Genomic DNA, 13009 nt, shown 5'->3' on the forward strand with positions numbered 1-13009 from the left:
ACTTAATGCAAGGCGCTCCCAAACATACATACTTATGTATTGCTAAATTAATTAGGATTCGCTCATCATCAAGTCTGACACATAGTGCCATAAATATATGTGTACACAAAGTATATAGTTTGTCTGCCGGGCGACTTGGCGGCCATATAAACGTAACGAGATTTCACCGCACGGCAAATTGTTGTTGGCCTTTAATTGACAATCAAAGCAAGTAATCAAATTTGCCTCCTGACATTTTTCATTAGAATTATTATGTAGTTACAGCGAGTATAACCCAGTTGCGATTGCACACAGCCCCGCTTCCCTACGCTTTTCCGTCCTTCCCTCCATTTGACTGTATCAACAGCATTATATCGCGCCCACATCAAAGGCGTAAAATTGTGTGGACAAGAGACCTTTAATCAAAAGGTCCCTGGGCTTATGCGTAGTGCATAGTTCAGGGGAATGTCTTACGGAGTGGGTGGAAAGTGACGTCATCACACACCGCCACCCAACCATAAAAAAAAAAAATAATTTTTTAGTTTTATATTTTATTTTTTGGGGTGTGTGTAGGATTTACTTTTCACATTTTTCACTCCTTGCAAAAACAAACAAAATAAATAATTATAATAATATAAATATCACAAATACATAACAAATGGCTATGTATTGTCTCATAAATGTTTGGATTTCTGGGAAAAACGTTTTCAACTATGTTAAATACTAAATTGTAGTACTCTACATAAACTATTTTAGGCCCCGTTTTTTTATTAATATAACTTATTATCGTGTAAACATATACCAAAAACTTTTTTCCACTTCCAAAACTATGCTAGGAAAATTGAGCTTATGAAACCCAACACAAACAGCCAATGCTCACGCACACAGTCACATTAACAATGACCGTTATCGTTGTCCAGTTCTGCACTGAGAAAAATTGTAAATCATATTGCCTTTTGTATGAAAATATAATTAATAATTTGATACTGAAACTATTAATAATTTTAAAATATTATTAAAATAATAACAAAACTAATTTTAATTAAAATAAAAAAACATTTTGGGCGATTTATGTTTAATAGTGTATATTTATTCCTGCCCTGCCCGTCTCCGCTCATCCAGGACAGCGATAAACAAGTGCTATACAAACAAAGACGGCGCTGTACGCTGAACCATTGATGATTGAACAGGACATTAATCTAACAAAATGCAGACAGCCCTCCTGCGAACGCGGGGGCACTGGGGCGTGGGGGCGTGGTTCGGAGGCGAGCAAATCAACTGACCAACTGTGAAAGTGTCAAATTTCAAGCCACACATTGTTGGCTCTGTCTCCGATCCCCAACCCCCGCAACCCGGCCATACGCATCATTGTGGTGGCCGCTGCTCCTGGCGACGTCGGCCACGGAAGCAAACATAATTACGCGGATGCCAACGCTCCATAGATATGTATAATAATACAGCAGGATCATAAGCAGGCATATGTATATATCATATATAGTATGTTTGTATGCGCGGTCAACGTTATTGGACTTTGCGTCATGGTTCCAATTGCTTGTTGAGAAGAAATAATGGCAATACAATTTGTCATGACGAGTTTATGCCCATTTTGGGCTTAATTTTAAATAAAATAGTGTTGTGGAATTTTCATGTAGTTATTCATTTTCTTATGTTGGGCAATTAATTTACTTTTAAAACATATTCAGATCTTGATTATATTAAAATGGTTGATTAAAGGAGCCCATCTAGTCATCAGTTATCTTCAGCCTTATCGTATTTCATTGGATCCAGTATGTCACTGCTTATCACTCTGCCACGCTACCTATAGTTTTCATAACATGTTAATTCGGTTTCATCATCCCTTTTGGTATTGGATCTTATTTTTGTTTGCCAATTCTGTTTGTCACCCTTATATTTAGGCGTTTTGCCAAGAGATTTCACATGAGCAGAGTGGCGCAGTGGAAGCGTGCTGGGCCCATAACCCAGAGGTCCGAGGATCGAAACCTTGCTCTGCTATGATGAAAATTTAATTTTATATTTTAAAATTTTTTTTTTCTATATGAAGTCCATAAAATGCTCAAAATGTTCCAGCTGTTATATTCTTTTGCAATGTTATAAAAACATCGACCTGATAGCCCACTCAACATTCTCTCAACTTTTAATGAAGTTTTACCAGCCATATTTCGGTGTCAAATCACAAAAGTGACAAAATGCAATCGCTTTCGTAGCTTCTATTGCAGCGTCATCTCGTTTTGATGGTTTTGACACAACACAAAACAACAAAGGCAGCTGAAAAGCGTCAGTTGAAGCTGCTCATTTGCTGTCCATGGAAAATTAGACGCTAAATTAGCACACAAAACTGATGCACTAACGGTTTGGGGTGCAAAGTGGGTGGCGTTGGGTGGCTTTGGGTGTCTGGGTGGCTAAGCGGCAGCCTGCAAGTGTTAAGTTGCCCAAAAAGGACGTTCTGCAATGGCGAATGTGAGTTTGTGCTTCTCCTGATGTTTCTGTGGCGCAGTGACTGATGTGGCACAAAAACCAAATGCCCAGCCTGACTGACTAGTAGCCAGCGGAAAAACATAGTCCCTGCCCCATTACACTAGGAAAATTTAGCAAAGTCCTTAGGAAAACTTTAAGAATATGAGCCTAAACATATATTTTAAAATCCTTAAAAAGTGAATTAAACTCGAAAATAACTCGATTATGAATTATAAAATATTTAAGCATAGTAAGCTACAAATATTTTTAATTGTTATTTGGTTTTTTCATTTTTAGAGTATTCAAATTATTATCATGCTATATTTGAGTTGTCAAATGTGAATATTAGATGATTTAATAAACTTTGATTTACTTTTAGGACTCAAGTTTAAATGTTTTTATCGCTATTTAATAACTAGGAAACTTTTTTTTCAATGTTATTCAGAACTACTTAAAAAAAGGTAAAACATGGACGACTGTTCAGATAGTTTTTGTGTGTGCAGTGCACATACCAGTCTTTGCCCCCCAGAATTGACACGTACAAAGAGCGGACCGCTCGTCCATCCGCTCCTCCCTCCCCGTCTTCCTCACTCCGCCAGCAACTGCTGTTGCGGCTGTATCAGCGAGCGGTTGGCAAATGGGTTTTCAATGGGTTCCGTCCCTCAGAAGCCCATGCCGATGCCCAATCCTTCGGACTCGATGGGTCGAATTCGGTTCGCCCGCAGCTCAGCTCGAACAGGAAGCGAGGGACTTATAGGCATTTGTGCGGTGGCAATTTCTGCAACCCACTTGGTTATTAAATTTTGAAATGCTACACCTTGTGCGGTATCGGATTGCCGACTCAAGGAGTAATCGCTAAGACAAAGGATATACTGCACGTGAATGTGTGTGCCGGAGGAAACCCCATCCTATGTGCTATCAAAGTTCATGCAAAATTCAAAGGCCCAGCGCCAGCATAAGAAAATATGCCACATCATAAATTTGGCATATCACGGGGCGTCGGGTGTGTGTAAGTGCAATCCTTTCACAGACACTGCCCGCACACAGACAGATGTTGACACAGTTTCCTTGAGCTCCGTCTGAGCTCAGCACAAAATGTCTATTTTAATATGAACCCAAATTGAGGATTTTATTTATGCACGAGCTTAGTTTACAATACTAGCTAGCTTTACCTCAAGGAGCTTTTTGCTCCCTACTGTACGCCGCACTGTTGTTTCTCTGGGCTCGCAGGGTTTTTTTTTGTTTTATACACCCTTTTGGCCCATAAAAACCGCCCAGACAAATGGCAAATGACTTACGAAAAAACACAGATACGGAATTCTATGAAAAAATATCATAATAAAAATCTCCAGCAGTTAAAATAATTGTCACAGTAATAAAGCAATGCACAAAATTATAACTGACCCGCTGGAGGGCAGATCGAAGGGTTTTGGGATCTATCAAATGGTCCTTTAGTTTCTAGTTTCCATAGGAAAAATAATGAAAGCTAAAGTAAAAGTTAAGAGGGTTTTCTAATGAATCTGTATTGTTTTTTCACAATTTAAAAACATATTTTATTTGGTAATGCAATATGAATACTCTGAAAAATGTGAAATATCTCTGTTACCTGCAAGTCCCCATCTTTAAGTTCTGAAAATCACCTGGCAAAGAGCCTTTCCATTAGATAAAATGATTTGTTCCAAAATACCTCAGCTCCTACTTATAAGATTCCATTAGGAAAGTCCCTGGAAGCTGCCCTCTGCCAGTTGCTTACTGCCAGCAGTTACTGGGTACAGTCCGGATCGCTGTTGCAATGCTGTTCTGGCTGCACTTGCTCCGTTTTATAGCTGGCAAACATTATGGCCATGATTAATGGCAGATAATAATTTCGAGTGCCGAGCACTTGACAGCGTACGAAAAGTCAGAAAACTATGGCCAATGGACGCCCATTAGCCCTGGCCGCCCCCCGAAAAAATGCACAACGAACGGATGGAGGACTGAGGAATGTCAGAGGAGGAGCTCAGGGGATAAAGAGCAGAGGCGGAGGACGAGGAACGGGACGAGAAGGATGAAAGGACAAAGTGCAGTAAAGGCAACTCTGCAAATGACTGCTGCAAAATAAACAGCAACAGCAACAGAAGCTGAAGCTGAAGCAGCATAAAACTATTGCCATGTTCTGTTTGCGGCATTAAACGTATCCCTCTCGCTCTCTTCGCATACCCTTCTCTTTCGCTCTTACTCCTGCCATCTCTTTCAGCCTGGTGCGTGTGATTTACTCCGCCTGTGCATAAATTATGATGAGAAAAACGCTCGCTGGCGTTGATCAGCAAATTATTTTATGCAAATTAAAAATCGTAAAAAATATGTTATAAATAAAGGGAGGAATAAGGATAAGAGGGTACAATAGTAGAAAATTCAATGAGTAAGTTGATATCTTTGGAGACCAGTGTCCGTTGACCATATTTTGATTATGGTTTCGCAGTCATCCAAAATTGATTTGTCCAAACCCTTCTCGCTACAAAACTCTACCCTCGTTTCTACATTTTTCCTGATGACTTTTGCCTGCCACAGCTGTTGCAAAATGGCATTTAATGCTTGCTTTTTGGCTAATAACTGGGTTTCGCATTTAATTAATGGCTAACCAACGCAACTAAAGTTTTAAGCGGAAAAATCTTTAAAATAATTGTAGGGGAACAATCCCCTAAAATGTGCAACTCTTTAAGCTTTGATCCAAACTTGATCTGGAGTTTGCCGGACAGTTTCCGGTTACATCCGTCGGTTAAAAGCTTTCCCATCAGGAGAAAGACACCGAACGGGCCAAGGACACAATGCCCCACAACCAATGAGTGCAACTCGAGGTGGAGCTGCATCTTTGGCCAAGGATCCGGTCCTTTTCTTTTGTGGGCGTGAGAGTGGCCGTCATAAAATTACTTTTTATCATTGCAACATGGACAGCAGAATGGCGCTTTTAGGTAGGTCCTTCCTTGTCTCCTCGAAATTTTACCGAGTGGCACATACTTTTTATGATGTTTGCCACAAGGCATCCGTCCACGTCGCCTCTTAATGTTGCAGCAGCTAAGAAGTTGGGCCACGTGCCCATCTCCTACTATTCTCTCAGTGCACCGTATTAATGGCTTGCATGCACGCTAATAAGCATAAACGCAAACGCAAGAATGTGCGTGTTAAGGACTCCCACTTCGGTTCGCTCCTTTGACTTCATCGCGCACTTTATAAATGTTGTTAAAAATCTAACTAATGCCCAGCAAGTGCGCAATGCACACTCGCTGCGGTTTATTAATGCCACAAAAACAGGCAATTAATGGCCAGCCCTTGACCACATTGTTGCTGCTAATAAAGAGAGAGAACTGGAAAACAAGCGAAAACCGTCCAAAATGAAACACCCTCAATTAGGCAAAAAATTCTCCACTTCTCCGGCAAAACTTTCCCTTTGCAAAATTTCAAGAATTTTTCAAACAATTTTGCCAGCTTTTCAAAAAAATTAGAAGAATAAAGAACACTTTAAGCTAAAATAAAAGGTAAATGAAAAAAGCAACAGGTGCGAAGACAAGTTCTCCTTTTATTGACACTTTTCCTGGCTTGGACAATTGTTTGCCGATGCATTAAGAGAGAAATGGAAAATGAAAAATGAAAAATGAAAAATGGAAGCTTAAACCGAGTGAATGAGTGAAAAAGCATTTTTTTTGCTCAACTCAATAGCCATTTGACAAGTTGACTCTGGGAAACAAGCCCGACTGCATCAACTGAGTTAATTAAGACAGATTTAAGTTAGAGGAAATGTGAGTCAACACTTCACAATGGGCAAAGTGTGAAAGCTTCATTGGCAGCCAAGTTAATGCCACATTACGACCATTGCCATTGCCAAACAAGAAATCTCCCCCTATTCTCCTGCAGGACAATTGCCAATTTAATTTAAACATTTGCGCAAAGTGCAAGTTTTTGGTCACTTCCGCTGAAGTTGAAGCTGCTACTGTCACTGGATTTGTGGCTACACTGGAATTATCTTGATTACATTGCAAAAACTTAAAAAATATAGTTTGTTTGACCAAATACGTTACGTTATTATAATAAAATATATTAGATTAATACAACAAACTTGAAGAACTTCTTCAATGGAAGTAGCAACACATTAAAATGTATTTTCTTTTTAATGGAGCACACTTAATAACACACTTAAATAGATTTAAATAACACAAATTTTAATTTTCATTTATGTTTTCCGGTGTAGTCAAAAGCAGTTCCCACTGTTAATATCTTAAGGAATTCTGCGATGGCGACAACTTTGTGGCAGGATGTTGTCATTGTGTGTTTTCGCGAAAATGCGGTGGAAACAAAATGAGTACAAAACTGCTAAGAACGACTTCCGTCCCACAATTTCCATGCTGAGCGGAAATGGAAAAACACTTGCCAACACACAATCACTGACGCCACCCTGTTTTCATCTCGTCTCCTCATTTTCGCTTTGTGCTGCAATTAAGGAGAACACATGCAGCTTGGCCAAAAGCAGGTCAATACATATCGATGGCCCCATCTCCGTTCTTAGCTCCAACCTCATCTCATCGGTATATGTATATTTCATGTAAAGTCAATTTGATGCTAGCAACCACCACCGCTGTGATCCGGAATAAGGGATCCGGGATACGGGATACGGGATCCGGGATCCTGGAAGCTGCGTAATGCTTTAATTTAGTCGCAATATTGTCCTGCCGTTTCTGCCCCTTTTGGTCGCTTGCCACTTAATGGCCAATTAAGGGTAGACGACACAAGAAATAATTAAATAGCTATCGCTGCATGAACCCCAATGAACCGAACAGAGGGAAGGTAGCAGCTTAAAGGGCCACCATGGCGTATGTGCAATGTGGAGATGAGCTTTCAACTTTACCAGCTGAGCTCAGCCCGAAAGTATGCAACTCTCGGGCGAAAAACCAGCAGCTCCTCGAAGCTATGCAAATTTAATTGGAAAATTTCTTAATGAGATAGACTCTGCTGCTGCTTTTGCTTCTGTTGCTGCTACTGCTACTGCCCATCGTTTAATATTTCAAGCGCAATTATGCAGCTGCGCATTAAAAATCAAACACAACACTAAAAGTGACAGCTGCAATCAGAGCGCCTTCGTTTCGGCTCATCGTAAAATTCAATTTGGCGCAAAGTGTTTAATGAAAGCGGCCAGTCCCGCTCCGCTTTTAAGTTTTTGCCACGCAGCGGGTCATCTTGGCCAACAGCCGGGAACAGAACAGCAGCCAACTAAGGTCCCGGAAAGCACTGAATTGTTTTACATAAAAATAAAAATAAAAACAAGCTCTCGGGCATCAAATTATGCAATCCCATTCTGGGGGCGAGTGCAATGGCCGTAATAAAAATTAACAAGCTACGCAACGTTTGAGTTTTGAATTAATTGACGGCGCGTATGCACACAGGACAACGGACCAAAATAGGGGGCAGCCACGGGAACGGGATTGTCAGAAACAGGAGCCCTACTCTGCCATCAAGCTTCTTGTAAAATTATAAATTCGCATCTAAATGAACGCTGCAAAATTAATGAACTGCATGCAGTTTAATTGAAATGAACATCCGCAGGAGGGTACGGAAAGCCAGTCGATGGGGGGTTGCCATGGGGAAAGTATAATTATGGGTTTTTTGCAGGGCGCATCGGGACTGCATAAGAACTTTCAGAGCTTCGCCGAAAGTCAAGAAACAGATTTATTTAAAGAAAATTCAGGAAATAAATTTAACAATTTAATCCCTATACCCCCTTTAGCAATTACCCAAGAAGTTTTTCATACTAAATCAATTCCTAAAAATCTTAAAAAACGCTTAGTCAATTTTTTACTTGTATAAAGACAAGATATTTCGTTTCTAAAATTTTGGTTTTACCAATTTGCCTTATCTTTCACGAGTTTGTTAAGTTTAGACTTTTACAAGCAGTACATTTTTAACACTGTTTGTGACCTTGTCATTTGATATATCATCTTCTGAACTATTTTTTTATTATTCTAAGAATTACTATTTGCAGTGCCCAATCAAATTCCCTTTCAAATCCGGGTTTGATTGCAAATAAATGGAATAGGCTGACTTACCTCCATGTAAGATCCGTTTTCGACCACTTGGGTCCCTGCAGAACGTAACGCCGCACCCGCACACTGTAGCCGCTGTCGTGATCCAGATTATCTGGTGAGAAACTGTACGCGTTCCTCTTGTCGCCCACGCCGCATCGAGGTTGCTGTATTAGCCGGGCCGTTGCCGAGTCGATTTGGCCCGTAACTGGAATGTTGCCAAAAGACTGCAGACGGTAATGTTAGTTGTGAAATTGTGCATAATAGATGCGGGGGTTTTGTGGCTGGGATGGCATGGTGTGGCATGGCATGGCATTGCAAGGCTTGTAGGGAATGGAATGGAGAATGGAGAATGGAGAATGGGAATGGCTCTTACCTGGAGACTCCGGATTGCATCTATCAGGTACTGCTCGGAGCGCAGGGCTCCCGTTTCCAGGTCCGACTTGGGCAGATAATCAAACTGCATGAGGTAATTGTACTGCAAGGAGAGATGGATAGATACATTAGGAAGTGTGCCAAAGGAACGGGTATCTCAACAATGGCCCTGTCTGCCATATGGCCAGTTCGGTGAGCCAAACTATTTGTCGTTTTGCAAATGATGCGATGCTGCCTGCTGCCAGCATCAACAAAAAACCGTCTCAGAAAAAAAAGAGGTCCAGGACCAAAACTTTTTGCATAAAGTTAATGATAAAAGCAACGCCAGATAGGATGGCGGCTGGTAACAACAACCAAACATAAATAGCAACAGCAACAACAGCAACAAAAACTTTAACATTAATAACCCAAAAAGTATGCCACAGCAAAAAAGTGCAAGGAAACGTTGATGGAGAAGTGCTCGAAGGAAGAAAGCTTGGCAGGAATGTAAGCCATTTCCATATCTCCTGGCCGAAATCATAAAGCTGCCTTCTAGGGCTATTTTGAATTTAAAGGTACTGCATAAATGTAGGTATATTTAAGATTAACTTTTAAGTCTGCCAAAATATGCTTTAAAAAGTTGAAGTCATTTAAAACAAGAAAGGAAGCAAACTTCGGCAAGCCGAAGTTTATATACCCTTGCAGCTATTGCAAGAATTAAATATTTTTGAAAACATTAAAATTATGATTTACTAGCGTATATGTCTAAAAACATTGAAGCAATGATGATTTGCAGCTCATTATTAGGTAGTTATTTTATATAATTTTATTATTTCTATTGGAGCTATATGATATAGTCGTCCTATTTTGATGAAATTTTAACCGTAATTCTGAAATATTTATCCATTACTATATGTCGAAGAACTTATAGAAAAATTTAAAAACACCAAAGTTATAATTTTTTTTATTTACTTTTATGATTGTTCCTATGGGAGCTACAGTCGTCCGATTTTGATGAAATTTAAACCGTAATTCTGAAATATTTATCCATTACTATATCTCGAAGAACTAAAAAAAAAATTAAAAAACAGAAAAGCTATAATTTTTTTTCATTTATTTTTATGATTGTTCCTATGGGAGCTATATGCTATAGTCGTCCGATTTTGATGAAATTTAAACCGTAATTCTGAAATATTTAACCATTACTATATCTCGAAGAACCTAAAAAAAATTAAAAAACAGAAAAGTTATAATTTTTTTTCATTTATTTTTCCGATTGTTCCTATGGGAGATATATGCTATAGTCGTCCGATCCGGCTCGCTCCGACTTATATACTAGAAAGACAACTTTTGGGAAAGTTTCATGCAGATAGCTTAAAAACTGAGAGACTAGTTTGCATATAAACGGACGGACAGACGGACAGACGGACGGACAGACGGACGGACAGACGGGCATGGCTAGATCGACTCTACTAGTGATGCTGATCAAGAATATATATACTTTATAGGGTCGGAAACGTCTCCTTCACTGCGTTGCAAACTTCTGACTGAAATTATAATACCCTCTGCAAGGGTATAAAGATTGGCACTTTAAATAGGTTGCAATGTATACAATTTTGTTTATAAAATATATATATTCTTTTCTTTTTACCCTTTTGAAATACCTATATTTTTGTGATAACATTATTTCGACTTAATTCACCACATTGATTGAAAGTATCCCGTAGGGCATTACGTACGGACCCCCAGTTTGTATGTATACTAGGTCATAACTGTAAAGTGCGAAAACAGAACGCAAATAGAACCCAACTCGAATATCGACTCGATTCGGTGGCCATATGTGCTTTGCCTCTGGATTTACATATTTTTACATCGCGTGCGCGCATATTTATTAACTAACACACACAGTGGCACGCAGAGCAAACTTGACACATACACCAGCAAATTACGTGACCTGCAAATTTAATTTTCTCTTTCATTTTCCCACATATGAGAAAATTGTCACACTCGCACCACATTTTTCCTCCGCCTTCCGCCTCGCTCGAAACTTTTCGATTTTCGCCTTACTTGTTATTGTCAGTCGCTTAAAAAATTGTGCACCAAAAGAGTGGAATACAAACTTTTGAATGGCCAAACGATTTGCAAATTTTATGAAAAGAATCGTTAGCCAAAAGTTGTGGTAGTGGTATTGGTATTCTTATAGGGGCAACGTGATGTGTGGCGATTAGTTGGGATTTATTTCGAATGACAAATGGCCCATCTACATTGTGTTTAGGTGCTGAAAAGTAGCTGTGTGCGATGCATATAAATGCACAAATCAGATTTGACTACAAAAATTGCTGGGCTTTAAATTATATTGAGCGAACTTATGGCGAAGAAAATTTGTTTGTTTGCGAGTTTTAACAATTTTCAATGGTGCTTAGATTCTGTAGATTGGTACTAACAATAAAAATCCTATCATTCTTTAATTATTTCCTCTCAGGGGGAATAAAAGCAAACAGAGGTTGATTGGTGAGTGAATCTGCCGATTTGATTCCACTTTTGTGACTTTCCCTCGAATGAGTCACAAAAGTAGCACTAAAGCAACCACATGTTGTTGCTTTTAAACTAAAGGAAACTTTGTTGGCCGCAATAATAGCAGAATAGCCGAGGGCAGCATTTTGTATGCTTCTGCCATTTTATTTATTATTTTTTTACGCAACTCCAGCAGCGTTGGTTGCAAGTCCATCAGGTTCGCAATAAAGGAAGAACATTGGATCCCGGGACAGGTGCAGCACAAGCCCAGCTCCTGACCCCAGGTTAGCTCAGATTCCAGCGAAATGTGCGTCACAAAAAAGTTGACTTAGACCCTCGTCCCTTCGCGGACTTGTCACGTTGCTCGGAACGCGTCAGTCGCACAGCACCGGCCATACGTAACGGCAAGTAACGTAAGAAAGCCCACACTAGCAAATTGAAATTCACATAACGATCCCCCACAGCTATGTGAGCACTCTGTCTCCGCCTCTGTCTTTGTCGCCGACCCGCTCTTTTTGTCGACTACACGAAAACAATATCAATTAATATATGTATGTTTAAATGCAAAGACGAAATCGAAATACAGTTGAAATTCTTTAAGTCGAAATTTAGGAACCGAAAATATTCTTTAATTGGAAGAAAATTAAATTTAATAAATATCTTGATTTGGTAGCGATTATTTAGGGTTCGTAGCGAATTGAATTTCATTTTATCAGTTCAGTAATATTCAAGGTTGAACTTTATTTATCGACTCAGAAATTTGTAGGGATTAATGTGACAAAATATTTAAAACCGAAAGGATTGAAAAATAATTGTGCTTAAAAATTTATTTTAATTTAATTGAACATTTAAAATTATTAAATAAAATAATAAATGTTGCTTGCCCAGAAGAGCGTTCACAAATGTTGTAAAAATACCAAGGCTTTAATAAAAATTTAATTTAAAATAAATCAATCAAAAAATGTTTATAACCTGTTGGAAATATAACAGAGTAGAATAAATATTAAATATTATTTCACCACAATCCAAGTTCTCTGTAGGCAAGTTGGCCTGTACCCTCTGTGGGTGGGGACAAGAATAATGTGGCACACAGCGGAAGCCGAATGTCTGGCCAGCGGAGACAACAGCAGACGCCTCAAGTTTCTTAATGAATGGAAGACTTGTCCATCGAGGAGCTGGATAATGGGGGAAATTGGTTAAGCCCGAGTTCCTTTTAGTCGAACGCAACTAGTCAATTTGGCTAATCGAAGGCTTTGCGAACTGTAAACAGTACTTACGAAAGGTGTGCCAAATGGCAGAGAGCCGAGCATTTTACGACGACAATAACTATAATTCGTAGTTATGAATGGATGGATGGGTATGTGAATGAATTGCTTAAGTCTTTGAGCGACGGAAGTGTTCACATTTGACCCCCACACCAGTGCTTTTAAATAACGATCTCCCACCACTTTCGGTATCAATCATTTATGCATTGGCCTTTTGCGTTTTAAATGGGAAATTTGTGGCCCAGGCTACGTGTTTGAAAATCGGGGGAAAAGTGGGGGAGTATGGAAGTGGCGGCGGGGCTTACGTACGTGGCCAAGCCATGATTCTGACTAATAGAAAAGCGCCAGTGGAGTGGAAAAAGTTGGGGAAAA

At 39.5% G+C, this 13009-nt stretch overlaps 1 protein-coding gene and 1 non-coding gene across 2 annotated transcripts in view; one reads left to right on the forward strand and one right to left on the reverse strand.

Annotated features, from left to right (window-relative positions):
- LOC128256605 (matrix metalloproteinase-2) overlaps positions 1-13009 on the reverse strand; it is a 77122-nt gene that overhangs the window by 51150 nt on the left and 12963 nt on the right. The window contains exons 2-3 of the mRNA XM_052987083.1: positions 8881-8982; positions 8529-8731 (exon numbers count right to left, since the gene is read on the reverse strand). Coding sequence (XP_052843043.1) covers positions 8529-8731; positions 8881-8982 — 305 coding nt within the window. The remainder of the gene's footprint in view (positions 1-8528; positions 8732-8880; positions 8983-13009) is intronic.
- On the forward strand, positions 1921-1992 carry Trnam-cau (transfer RNA methionine (anticodon CAU)). The gene has a single exon. It is a non-coding gene; the product is annotated as a tRNA-Met (tRNA).

Source organism: Drosophila gunungcola, assembly GCF_025200985.1.
Source record: "Drosophila gunungcola strain Sukarami chromosome 2R unlocalized genomic scaffold, Dgunungcola_SK_2 000020F, whole genome shotgun sequence".
In the NCBI taxonomy this organism is placed as follows: domain Eukaryota; kingdom Metazoa; phylum Arthropoda; class Insecta; order Diptera; family Drosophilidae; genus Drosophila; species Drosophila gunungcola.